A 12,929-nucleotide genomic window follows, 5' to 3' on the forward strand; every position below is an offset into this window, starting at 1 on the left:
ACACTGTGGACGATAGAACCTGACCGAGCATCTGCGGGATGGGCGGGTGAAACGGAGGCCCTGCATAAAGGACACCTTCAGTGATCTCATGGGGTTCATGCCTTGATGGGTCATCGTTATTATATTTAAAGGCTTGTACCCTGAGTCCCAGGGGGACTGTCCCTGTAAACACCGATTGTACCCCTGGACAAGGGCGTCTGATAAATGTAACGTAATGTTTTTATGAGTTCTTGTCCACTGAGTCCATGCAACAGCGGTCCGGTTAGATCTCAGGTCCTGCTGAGAATGTCTGTCACGGTGACAGCAGCACAGCATGCAGTGAAACCTGTTCTGAGAAGAGGCATTTTCTTCACTTTAGGTTCCTCTGTATTGATTATATGAATTCTTATGTTCCTTTTTTTATCATGATCTTATGTTCTCGTCCATGTTACTCCTGAAACACATTTTCTATTGCAGAGGAGCCAGTGTAGGTCCTCCCCACGTTCTGGATTCACTTTATTTTCCTCACAGCTGCAGACCGAGTAATTCTCGGATCGGGGCTCAGCGCGACTGTCTTCGTTGCGTGATTCCTCGTGTGGCGAGTGTAATGGATGCCAGGTGATTCCTCTCGTCTTCTCTCCTGGCCAGATGTGGAGGCGGCCAGGACTGAGGCAGGAGGTTAATCCTCGACAGATTTACACACACGTTGCTGCGCTGGACTCAATTTATAGTCACAATTTTTTATATAAACGCACACAAACCAACAGAACTATAGTCTGATGAATAACGTCACTCCATTCATAGTAGTAGCTTCTATTTTAAAGCCTCAAAGCAGACAACTCACAGCTGCTTTTAGACTTTTGTTCAGACTTATCGTAACTGTTGGCTATATTGGAGGGTTGTTGTTGCTATGACATCCCATCCCATACAGGGACCGCTGTAATGCCGTGCCCTTGTTCAGTTACCCATAATGCATTTTGTCAGGAACATACTCATACCTCTGTGGCATACACAATCCTCCTCGCCTCAGTCAAAAACGGAGATGTCTGGCAGCCTCCAAAACTCGGACCCCCTCAAGGCCTCTCTCGGAACCTCGGGATTTCGCCCGCACTCACAGCCCCGAGATACGCTGACGCAAGCGCTTCGTTTGCAGCGCCAGACTGTATCTGGCAACGCTGCTTCGACTCGAGCCGCTACGGTGGTCTGTGCATGCGGAAAGAGCTGCCAAATGGGTTCTTCCAAGGCGCACCCATGATGCAACCCTGGCCGGCTGCTAAAGCGTGCAGGCATGTGGATGGATTTATTTCAAACAGCTGCAAATTTACACTCTTTCGGGTCGGTGTCAGAATGAACTGTTGAGAAAAGATTGCCAATTCCCATATAGACTCTGAGCGTTGTCTTGACGTGTTGTTTTAATGGCATAAACAGGAGAGATCCGGCTCTTAAGAGCCATTCCTATTAAAATGTTTGTTTTTTTTATTGTTACTAATAGGATTGCTTTATTAGATATATGAAACTTTATTTGCGTGTTTCTACACTGCATTAACATTGCTCATTAAAAGGAGGTACTCCTTCCCACCAAAGTGAACTGAAAAAGCTCCTTCAGGCAAAATCTTCCTCTGACCATGCAGAAAAAGGCTTTATAGGATTTTCCACTTAAAGGCATTAATCACTAACATCTAAGGTAGGCTCCGAAAAAAGGGTAGGAGAAGTGAACCAGACAAGCAGTGATAAACCTAGACATGGGGCTGGAGATTTTTACATTATACTTATTGTATTCATAAATGGGTTTTTAAAGTAAACTTTTAGAATGGATTTTTCTGCTGCGTGCTGTAAAAGGAAAGCAAAATTATGTTAAAGTGTGAAAGACGCATAAATATGTCCAGACGGCACATTGTTTCCAGTAAGGTTCAATATTTTATTATTTTCTTTCCTCCTTCAGGCTTAGCACTTGAAAGGAAGTACAACATTCTAATGCTCTAACACTGGCCAAAAGGCCTGGCTCCATAGGTAATGGCTCATTTTAAAGCCGTTAATTAAAAAAAAATAAAATAAAAAAGAATCAACAATCAGAATGTCGCTGAACTTCCAGCATGCAGTACAGTATAGAAAAATAAATACACTCTATGTGGCCCAGCAAACTCAGTCTGAGGTTCCGGTCGCTGTTGGCAGGCAGTAGTGTTTCAAGTGGCTCACATCCTTCGGTTCAGGAATAATCTAGGCGGCGCTAAAACAAAGCCCCGGCCACACGAGAACGCCTTTCCTGTGAAACGGGTTGTCGGGTTCTAAAAGACTTTATCTGAGCGGTATCTGAAACGTCGTCACCCACACGAACGTGCAGAGAACGTCCAGAGCGCTGTTTGACCCCCCCACCTGTAAGTGGCGCTGTAACTGTCTGTTCTAATCCAAAGTGTCTTTTCATTAGAAATGTGCACCGTAAAGAGGAATTCATGTAGCTTCTTTATGAGGTTCTACAGCTGCTGCAGCGTGCACGTGTTATTCACCATTGTTGAACGCATGATGCGTTTGAGGTTATAGGTCACGTTGGATGCTGGGATAATATGTCAGCATCAGTTTCCAGGTGGACGCACAGCCAGATGGGATATAAATTGTCCCATTCAAGAGGAAAACAGTCATGTGGACGGTGGCCTAAAAATTCTGAAATCAGTGGAGACGACCATCTTTATAGACAGAATCTGCATCTAACCCTGAGATTGTAGAAATATGGCAAGTCCATGAAATGCTAGTTTTAAGACTTTCTTTTTAGCTTACTCATCCTTTCCGCTTGCTTCTTTCTTCTCTTCTGTCTTAAATGGTTACTAATCAGATTATCTTCCATTTCCTCTTCCTCCTCTTTCTCCCTGAACCAAGGACCCCAGACTCCACCATTGTACTGTGGGTTGGAGCGATAGTCTTTGGCCGGGTATCGGACAGGGACCGCAGTCTGGTTGTACCTGGCGAGTCGCATTAGCATCTTTTTGACAATGTGTGGGTAGCGCCGGGACAGGTCCACCCTCTCGTACGGGTCGGCTGTGATGTTGAAGAGCCAGAGGGATTTGCCTCGGTCCCAGCGGATGCGCTCGTTGTGCCAGCGATCGGCCAGCAGGACGTTGGAGAAAGTCTGGGGTGGCACCCAGTCACTGTAGCCTGGTGCCCCGGTCAGCAGCTTCCAGTGGCCCACGCGCAACGCTGCCTGCACGGCTGTGTCCCACAGCCCGTAGCCTGCCTTCCAGGAGCCGTTCTTGGCTTTGGCATATATGGGATCAATGTTGTGCAGGATGTCACGGCGTGGCGATGGCCGCCCCTCGCTGATGGCCTCCCACACATCGTAGCCATCCAGACTCTGATCCTCGCCCAGGGACCCTTCAGCTAACGTCACCAGCGTAGGGTACCAGTCAGTTATGTGTACCAAACCTCGACAAACCGTGCCCTTCTTCAGCAACAAGGGGCTGTGGACAAAGCCCACTGCCCGGATGCCTCCCTCCCACAGCGTGCCCTTGCTACCCCGCAGTGGCCAGTTGCTGCCCCCTGCCATAGGCTGGCCACCATTGTCGGAGGAGTACACAATGATGGTGTTGTGGTAGTATCCGTAGCGCTTCAGCGCCATAGTGAGGTTGTGCATGGCCTCATCCAGGCAGCTGACCATGGCAGCGTACTTGCGACGGTGGAGGTTCGGGATGGACTTGTACCGCTCCAGGTATCGTGCCGGCACTTGGAGCGGGGAATGAACTGCCTGGTAGGCCAGGTAGAGGAAGAGGGGACGGTGTGGGTCGTGGGAAGCCAGGATGCTGATGGCTTTCTGGGTGTACATGAAGGTGGAGTAGATTCCGTGGTCCTGCTCCCAGGCTGCCTCCTCGCCCTCATGCAGGTCATAGCCACACATTCCAGGGCTGTCGCACTTGTAGTGGCTGTAGTAGTCACCGCTGCCTAGCAGCGAGCCAAAGAAAGTGTTGAAGCCACGCTGGGTGGGCATGCAGCCTCGCTTGTAGAATCCCAGGTGCCACTTGCCCACCATGTGGGTGGAGTAACCTGCCTCCTTCAGCTTCTGGGGCAATGTGACATTCTCAAGAGGCAGGCAGTTGGGTTGTGTGGGGCGGATGATAGAGTGCTGGAGGCCAGTGTGGATCTGATACCTGAAACAAATTAAGAAAGAAAACTCATATTTACATGCAAACTTTGTTGATAATCGCAATCAAACCGAATTGTGAGACCAGTAAAGGTTCACATCTCTACTACAGGTGAGCAGAAAATCTATATCCCAATTCAGGGGGAGGCCCCATAAGCCACTGTACATCCCAAGGGTTGGTCGGTCTGGCCTATGGTCAAAGGAGTCTTAAGATAGATATATAGATAAGAATCTAGCTGTTGAACCTATGGGGTTGTCTTGTCGTGCAGCCTTAGAAGGATGCAGTTCCTGAGGTAGGACATAGAAGCTTCATTTGATTTCAGTCTCCGCTGCAATTCAAATTACTCTGGATTAGGTCCAACTCAAGCTAAAGTAGATCTGAGGGATGAATACCATATCCATAAATAAACTGCGAGCAGAATAAAAGAATGTCTGAAAGCAATATGCAAGAGGCTATGGCAGAAGGTAGAGGTGATCTCAGATTTCAGTCCCCCCGCAGTGACGGTAAAATGCAGATGATGGACCCCAACCGGAGGTCTCACCATCTCATTGTGCGGTTGGCAAGGTAACAATCAATGGTTTGTGGCACGTTTTTTACTTCCATCCGTAAATCCGAGAACTCGGGTGCAGACAATGTCTCTGTTACAACAGATCTGAGCTGCAAAGGGGAATTTTGGCTTGTGTTGTTATAGAATGGAATGGTTTCACAGCCACCTTCAAGCAGAGAAAGAAATGACAGAATGAATGGAAGGAAGCCCAAACAAAGGATTTACGAGGTAATTGCTGGATTTACTGGTGGACTGTTTATCCCAAAACATTATATTACGATATTTAAACCTAGTTGTACGCCTTTGCCATAACAGTGGACCCAAACTGTGCAGCGAAGGTTACAAAGCAGTGCACGGTGATGGTGATTTGTGAGTGATCACCTTTAATCTACTCTCTCGACCCAGCAAAAAACCCCGTAGGAGATCCAAAAGAGCTCCCTCACCACCTTTTTTTCCCATTTGTCACCAGGATCATAACTGTGAAATGTACATTTAAATACCTTCCCAAGTGCTTTCAGCCAAACAGCTGACAGCCAACGTGAAACGGCCAGAAATGCCATAGTCCAACGGGTACGACGGCCCTTTTCCTTCCCCTTCTCCAGACCGGAGTGGAGTAGAACCGAGAAACTTGGGCTTGAGAGGCTGGGGTTAAGGATCATTCTCTCGGTCTAGGGGTCACAGGGATCACAGCTGAATTAGATAAAAAAAAAAAAAAAAAAAACTGGCCTAGTGTGATGCGTGCACACACACAAACACACACACACACACACACACACACACACACACAGTCAACAGCTGACTCCCATCTGCACATAAAGAGCCTTCCTCTCCCCTCACTCAACAAACACACGAGGGCCTGTGCATGCATGCATGGCCACGCAGACACACACACGGTCCCCTCTGTACAGAAGCTGGTCACTGGCCTCCTACTCGGATTTTGCTGCTCGCTTGGCCTCAAATTATGCACATAACACAGCGTTTGATTTTAAAGCTTCATGGCATGGATGGGTGGATCTAGGTTCATTTAAAAGTACATTTTTATATTATATTAGTGTCTACGAAAATCTTTGGGGATATCTGTGGTGGAAAAGCGCAACAGATGTTCTCCCTCTTCTCCTCTCCGTGGCAATAAAGCCCACGGCACAACAGGCCAGTGATTTTTCCCAGGCTGCTTAAGACCCCCCCCCACACCCTCCGAATCAGCTAGAACCTAAAAGGAGCTTGCGGGAGAACTCATCCCACGGCAGATCTGGCAGAGAAGTGCAGGGATTCCTCAGGCTCTTCCACTCGGTCAGTCATCACCGCTCGACTGTGAATGCGCGGACCGCCCACGGAACACACATTCCCAAGGTAGCTGGAGAACTGTCCCGCGGATTCCCTCTCAGCAGACCAGGAAGTACAGTCTGCAGAATCAGACCCCCCCAAAAAACAAATGCCTCTTCCCAAAATCCTCTTCAATCCTCTTCCCAAAAACTGAACAGACATCAGGTCTTCTTTCATCTGTTCTTACTCCTAGGATTGAGTTTAGTAAAGGTTTATAAATGTAATATAAACTACAAGCACAGATGAGGAAGGAATCAGCAAGAGCTAACAAAATGTTTGCAGTCAGCGAGGTCCGTGCTGATATGAATAGCCTTTATAGAGTTAATTTAACTTTTGCTGTTGTTCAGATGTTCAGCATTTTAAGAACAATGTGAAAGGAGCCCGTGGAGCACCTAATAATAAACTAAAGAACTGAAACTAATGAACTGAAGGTTCGGATCTCCAGAAAGTCTCCATCTAGCACTTGCCTGTAGATGTACATTTCTTCCCCGGAGAAGCAGTCTCACCTGGTGGTAGTAGCCTAGTGGGTAACACACTCGCCTGTGAACCAGAAGTCCCAGGTTCAAATCCCACTTACTACCATTGTGTCCCTGAGCAAGACACTTAACCCCGAGTGTCTCCAGGGGGGAACTGTCCCTGTAACTACTGACTGTAAGTCACTCTGGATAAGGCCGTCTGGTAAATGCTGTAAATGTTGCCTGTTCCACTGCACGCCATTTAAATACCATTAACAAAGGGAAACATTGGACCATTGTAATACCAAATCGATTGAGCCATCTTCTTCACTCATGGATGTTCAGTACTGGTTGTCATTGACATTACATTTTCCTACAGCCTGACCTCATCAGGCATTATGCCGTATTTGGACCATCAGGTAATATCTGCCAGTGTTCTTGCATTTTCTGTGCACTTCTTTGCTTGATCTCATTACGCTTTGCCTTATTAAACAGAGTTTTCTCTGTGTATTAACGTGGCTCTGAGTTTTATTCCTCCCAGATTATTACATTTAATAATTAATACTTGCCTCCAAATTAGGCTTGAATGCTAGAAAACGACTTGTGGATCAACTGAGATGCTAAAACAATGCATCTGAACAAATGTATTTACATGAAGTCATTCTGAAAGTTCCATGCCAGGAAATATCTACGGGAACCTCAAGGCTCTAACGTTCCAAATGAGAACACCGCCACAGCGCTGCAGGCCTGTAATTGGAATGTAGCACCAGCGATTAGCCGTAATCTCCGCGAAACATCAGTCATGCGGACAGGAGGTCCTACTGGGGGCTGGAATGCCCTGGTGTTGAAGGAATTTGGTTTCAGGGCAGGATACAGCTGAGAGATCTGCTGCAGAGGTTCCACGGCAACAGAGCATGACCTATGAGGGTGTCAACGAGGCTGAAACCTTATTCCACTGACTCGTAATGGATGGCATGGACTAAACGGATGCCTTTGCAAACATCTGAGGTCCTTCAGCATATGGGTGTGATTTGCAAAACTCTCACTTTCTGCAGCATGCTGTAATATTCTAAACCCCCACCGAGTGTACCCGGGTTTGGTTCCAAAAGCTGGACAAAACTCATAGAATCTGTCATTGGGACCTTTACATTTTACGGCATTTACCAGACGCCCTTATCCAGAGCGCTTTACAATCAGTAGTTACAGGGACAGTCCCCCCCCCCCCCCCCCCCCCTGGAGACACTCGGGGTTAAGTGTCTTGCTCAGGGACACAATGGTGTCTTCTGGTTCATGGGCAAGTGTCTCACCCACCAGGCTACCGACACCCCAGCTTTGTTATTTGATAAAACTCACCTATTCAAGGGGATGCAATTAGCAACCATGTGGTCCTCCAATCACTAATCACCAGTTTCCCATTCGTAGATTAAACCTAATCCTACAGTGCAAGGGTGGTAGTAACCTAGTGGGTAACACACTTACCTATGAAGCGGAAGACCACAAAGTCACAGGTTCAAACCCCACTTACTACCAATGTGTCCCCGAGCAAGTCACTTAACCCTGAGTGTCTCCAGGGAGGGACTGTCCCTGTAACTACTGATTGTAAGTCGCTCTAAATAAGGGCGTCTGGTAAATTCTGTAAATGTAAATATCTTCAGTGAAGTTCTCAATCATGGCTTTTCCAAACTGAGCCTAAGGAAGAAAGCCCAAAGAAAGATCCTTAATGTGATGAAGTACAAAGACGCCACATCATAAATTATTGGTCAAAAACCCACATTCCTACACATATTTGCATACTGATGCTCAAATACCTTCCTGCTGGGCGCTTCCATTGTGCAGGACAGGTCCTGAGGAGCTTTGTTCTTATTTAAGTGTAAAATGGTCATATCAATCACAAGTTTTAACATTTTTTGGACCAAAAATAAAATAAATCTGGCAACACTGGTTGTGCTTCTTTGTGCACGTGAGATGAAAATTCCATCGTGTGTTCTCTGAACTTGGAAGGACCTCTTCTCCTACTGAGGGAGAATACTCGACCCCCATTTGGCCCTGCATGAAAGATCCTCCCACAAAGCAGAAGGTCGAAGGTCACGAGTTAATTGCGGTGGACTTGCGTCAGCTGCAGGTGTGGCCCAGATTTCTTTTGTGCAGAGGGGCCGCGACTCAGGATTTACGGCGAGAATCCTGCGGTGGCGGCAACCAAGTCGTCCCCGCGGTTCATTTACGCAAGCGCTGCACGGCAACCGCTAACCCTCGCGCCGCGCGATTACACGCAGAAAAGTAATGTACCGCCCAAGCTGCCCATGTTGCATGCTCTTCTGCAGACATGTGGTCGCAGCTGATTGAACTCGATCGCGCTCGCCCCCCCCTTCACTCTTCCCTTCGTCCTTCTCCCTCCACCGCACACTTCATCACCTCGCTCTTTACGCCTCCTCCGTCCCTCCTTCTTTAATATCCACTGCTTTTATGTGCCGGGCTTTCCACACCACTGGCCTTATTAGCTCCTTGCGCTTCCTCTTCACATTTTCGGGCCTTTACTATTTCGCCAAAAGGGTGAGGCGAGGTTTGCAGAGTTCAAAGGAGAACACGATGTTGAAGACCATGTTGAAGCTCAGCACCTGGTACACAGGGCCATCTTAGACCTAATCATGTGCTCGCTGGTGGACCACGGTTGGTCTGAGATGGGGACCAGCGATGACCGATTCAATGAAGCCGGTGCAGGCGTGTCCATCCCATTTCCAGAAGCTCACACAGCTGCCTGGAGAAACTCCTACTCTAACCTTAAACATATCTGATCAAATCAGGGCTGGGCAATTATCAGATAGTCATAAAATTCTGGTTGGTTAATTCCTTGTTTGCTTAACCTGACTGGCTGGCGGACACATGCAATGAGATTTTCTTCCACTTTCTACTGCACACAACGAGAAAGGACCCTCAAATCATCACTGTTCACTACGTTTTTCAGCTTGCAGACTATTGATTATGAAGATTTTACTGTAGCCAGATCTCAGTCAGATGGTATTATCTACAGACCCCGAGGTCCATACTCTGATTTCCTCTCCAAAATTGTGGTGGACAATTACAAAATGATCCTACATGGTTATCCCCTAATAAGAGCTTGTACTTTAATTCTTGATTCCTTTGGTGTCACCCAAAGTGTGACTGGTTTGTCCCATAACTGTATTGGTATTGTAATTGAGAACCTGATTGTCCATCCTCGTGGTCCGGTTCTCTCAGGCCACTTCTTGGCCACATTCAATATACGCTTAGGATCTTGCACTACGAGAACCACAAGATACTGGGAACAGCGTAAATTCAGTAATTTCTATGTGTACCTAATTTATTCAACATCTTCCGCCATCCCTGTGGCTACCTGATTTACCAAATTATGCAGAAGACCTACAACAACAGATGCCTTACTTACTTCTCAAGCAAGCAATCAACCCGTATCCTCGACCCAATGCCTGCTTGACTACTGAAGGAGCAACTACCTACTTTAGTTGAATCGCTCCTGGGTTTAAATCAACTCTTCCATGGGTCTTAGCTATGTTCCTCTATGTCTAAGACATAGTTATAAAACCACTGCTTAAGAAACCTAATTCAGGGGTTTTATCAAATGAAAGACCTATTTCTAATCTTCCATTCATGTCCAAAGTTATCGAAAGGTGGTAGAACAACAGCTTTGTGGTTTGACCACAAGTAAAATATTAGAATATTAAAATTAATTAATTTTATTAAAATATTTTCAGTAAGGTACAACAGAAACTGCCATACGACAGAAACTGCCCTGGCTTGGGCAGTGATTACTCTGCTAAAAAAAAGGGAAACCCGGGGTTCCACAGGGCTCAGTACCTGGCCCTTTGTTATTTTTACAATACATTTACAATGAAATTTAATTTACATTTAATCCAAAGACATGGGGTAAATTTTCATTACGACACCCAAGTGTACATCTCAGTCGAGCCGGATGAAGTTCACCTCCCTAAACTAGAACATTTTCTGAAGGACATCAGAGACTGGATGACTACTTTTGCACACCAGAAATGGGCAAAATTGTTAATAATTATGATGAGTGGGATCCATGTGTAATGGTTATGTCATTATAGTGTCGTGCATTAGCACAATAAATGCATTCGGCTGCATGGTGTATGAAATATCTGCAGAGTGAAAATGAAGAGGAAAAAAAAATCAATAAATCTCTTCTGATGCACATTTTCCAGCTCTGTGAACTTGGAACAGTTGAGTTTTACGGTTCTCTTACGGGCCCTCCATCGTCCCTCAGTGTCGTACGCAGCAGTACCCCCCCCGCCCCCCCGACCATCCCAGGGCCTGGACTACGGCGTGTCACTGCCAGACAGCGCCCCCATGCCGGAGGTCAAGGGGCCGACGAGTAATTTACGGAGCAAGAAAACGTGCCAGTTCCACGCCGGTTCGCTGACCTCGCCGACATCGTGCATATTCATTCATGGCACGTCACCCTTGGCAACCCGGACTGGCACCACGAGTGGATTAGCCTCCTGTGGATCGCCGTGGAGAGAGTGGGAGGTTCGTTCATCTGCACAGTCAGCCACTATGGAAAGATCATATAAAACACCCAGGGCGTATGTCTCTCACACACACACACACACACACACACACACATCTGTGCAAGATTTGCAGGCGGCCAGTAGGCCATCTATAGCAGTCCTGATCATAAAAGCTAAATCTCTGCGTGAAGTGATCTCATGCGCACGTTTCATGGGTTCGTAAAGACCCATGCCACGGTTCCACGCTCAGTTCCACTCCACCACAGGAGACGTTCAGACGGGACGTCTCCAGAGACGGAGCTCCGAATTACATTATCTGATGGAACGGTCTCGGGCTGAGATGTTGCATTTGAGCAGCTGCCGCGTGAACCAGACACAACGTAACCGCCCTAGACTAGCAAGAAGGGGCCGACCAGCCCAAAAACAAACTTTTTCCTCTACCGATATTTCCCTGTCGGGAACGTTTGGGTGTGAGCTACCGGCCTTCAGCCTTCAGCTGAACGTAATGGGACAGGATGACCTTTTTTTTTTGAGAACCATAATCTCTATGGGTGCTGTGTGGACAGTTTTGCTTCTCCGCTGGCACCCGTCATGGCTGCCCACTGCTCACCGAGGGTGATGGTTAAATGCAGAGGACACGTTTCGTTGTGTCACCGTGTGCTGTGCTGCAGTGCTTCACAATCTCTTCACTTTTTAAAGTGATGCTGTGTTGTATGGTCGGGTTGATGCCCAGACTTTTCGGCAGTACTTGTTACTACTGACATGGTCATCATCATCATCCTCATGAACATCATCATTAGAAATGAAGTGGCCGCTGTGGTCCATGAACTTTAAGGTGAAGCCCAGCTGCAGGGGCCAGTGTGCGGACATTCATTCTCCATCATTCTCCCTTTCAGCAACATGGATTCTGATTGGCCCGATCTGGCGGCAGGGCGGGGCTAAAAAACATAAATCTCACCTGCCGGTCATCAGCTGGCTCCTGGACGGGCTGCACAGCGGCTGCACGTAGTAGTTCTCCAGCTTGACGCCCGCCGCGGCCAGGCGGTCCAGCGTGGGGGTCTTGATCTCGGACCCGTGGTACCCGACGTCCCGGAAGCCCTGGTCGTCCACCATGACGAAGACGATGTGCGGCCGCGGCGAGGGCGCGTCAAACTCGTTGCGCCACGCCGGGTGGCCGCACGCCGCGCAGCCGAGCAGGGAGAAGGCGGCGAGGAGGCGCGGGAGGAGCCGCATGTCGCCGCCGGAGCTCCTCCGGGCGGTCGTCCGCGGCGGGGGCTCGCATCGTCTAGCCGGCCGCATGCAGCGCGGTCGCCATCGGCGCCTTCGCCGGTTAAAAGACCGATTAAATGCCGCCGGCCGCTCCCGGTCGACCGCTCGGGTCCATCCTCACCGCGGAACTCCTCCTGCCGGCTGCATGTTCTCCTTAAGTACCTGGCGGGGCGGGGATTGCGGAGGGGGCGTGTCTCTCCCGACCACGCCCCCTCAAGCCCGTCTAGAGCTCCACGTGCTGCTGTTTGGACCACGTGACATCCGTTTACATTTTTTTTTTTTTTTACATTTTTTACAGCATTTATCACACGCCCTTATCCAGAGCGACTTACAATCAGTAGTTACAGGGACAGTCCCCCCCCTGGAGACACTCAGGGTTAAGTGTCTTGCTCAGGGACACAATGGTAGGTAGTGGGATTCGAACCCAGGTCTTCTGGTTCATAGGCAAGTGTGTTACCCACTAGGCTACTACCACCTCACCACCTCGTTTACATTTACATTTAAGGCATTTGGCAGAAGCCCTTATCCACAGCGACTTACAACGTACCATCGATGAAGTGACCAGTTCTGGTTCACCAGGACCCCAACTATGAATACAATCTTTTTATTCACTATGTTGTAGTTTCTATACGAAGTCAGACATGAAGAAAGTTACAGGTTCATCTAAATATTCTCTAAAGAATCAGTGACTGAGCTGTTCTGACCT

The 12,929-nt window shown here is 48.0% G+C and overlaps 1 protein-coding gene across 1 annotated transcript; it reads right to left on the bottom strand.

Moving 5' to 3' along the window:
* Nucleotides 1–1,981: 1,981 nt before the first annotated feature.
* arsj (arylsulfatase family, member J) lies at nucleotides 1,982–12,352 on the bottom strand. The gene is made up of 2 exons (XM_028982851.1): nucleotides 11,913–12,352; nucleotides 1,982–4,112 (listed from the first exon to the last, which is right to left on the bottom strand). The coding sequence occupies exons 1-2, from the start codon at nucleotides 12,251–12,253 to the stop codon at nucleotides 2,729–2,731; spliced, it is 1,725 nt and encodes a 574-aa protein (XP_028838684.1). The 5' UTR covers nucleotides 12,254–12,352; the 3' UTR covers nucleotides 1,982–2,728.
* Nucleotides 12,353–12,929: the final 577 nt, after the last annotated feature.

This window comes from Denticeps clupeoides, chromosome 1 (assembly GCF_900700375.1).
Source record: "Denticeps clupeoides chromosome 1, fDenClu1.1, whole genome shotgun sequence".
NCBI lineage: Eukaryota > Metazoa > Chordata > Actinopteri > Clupeiformes > Denticipitidae > Denticeps > Denticeps clupeoides.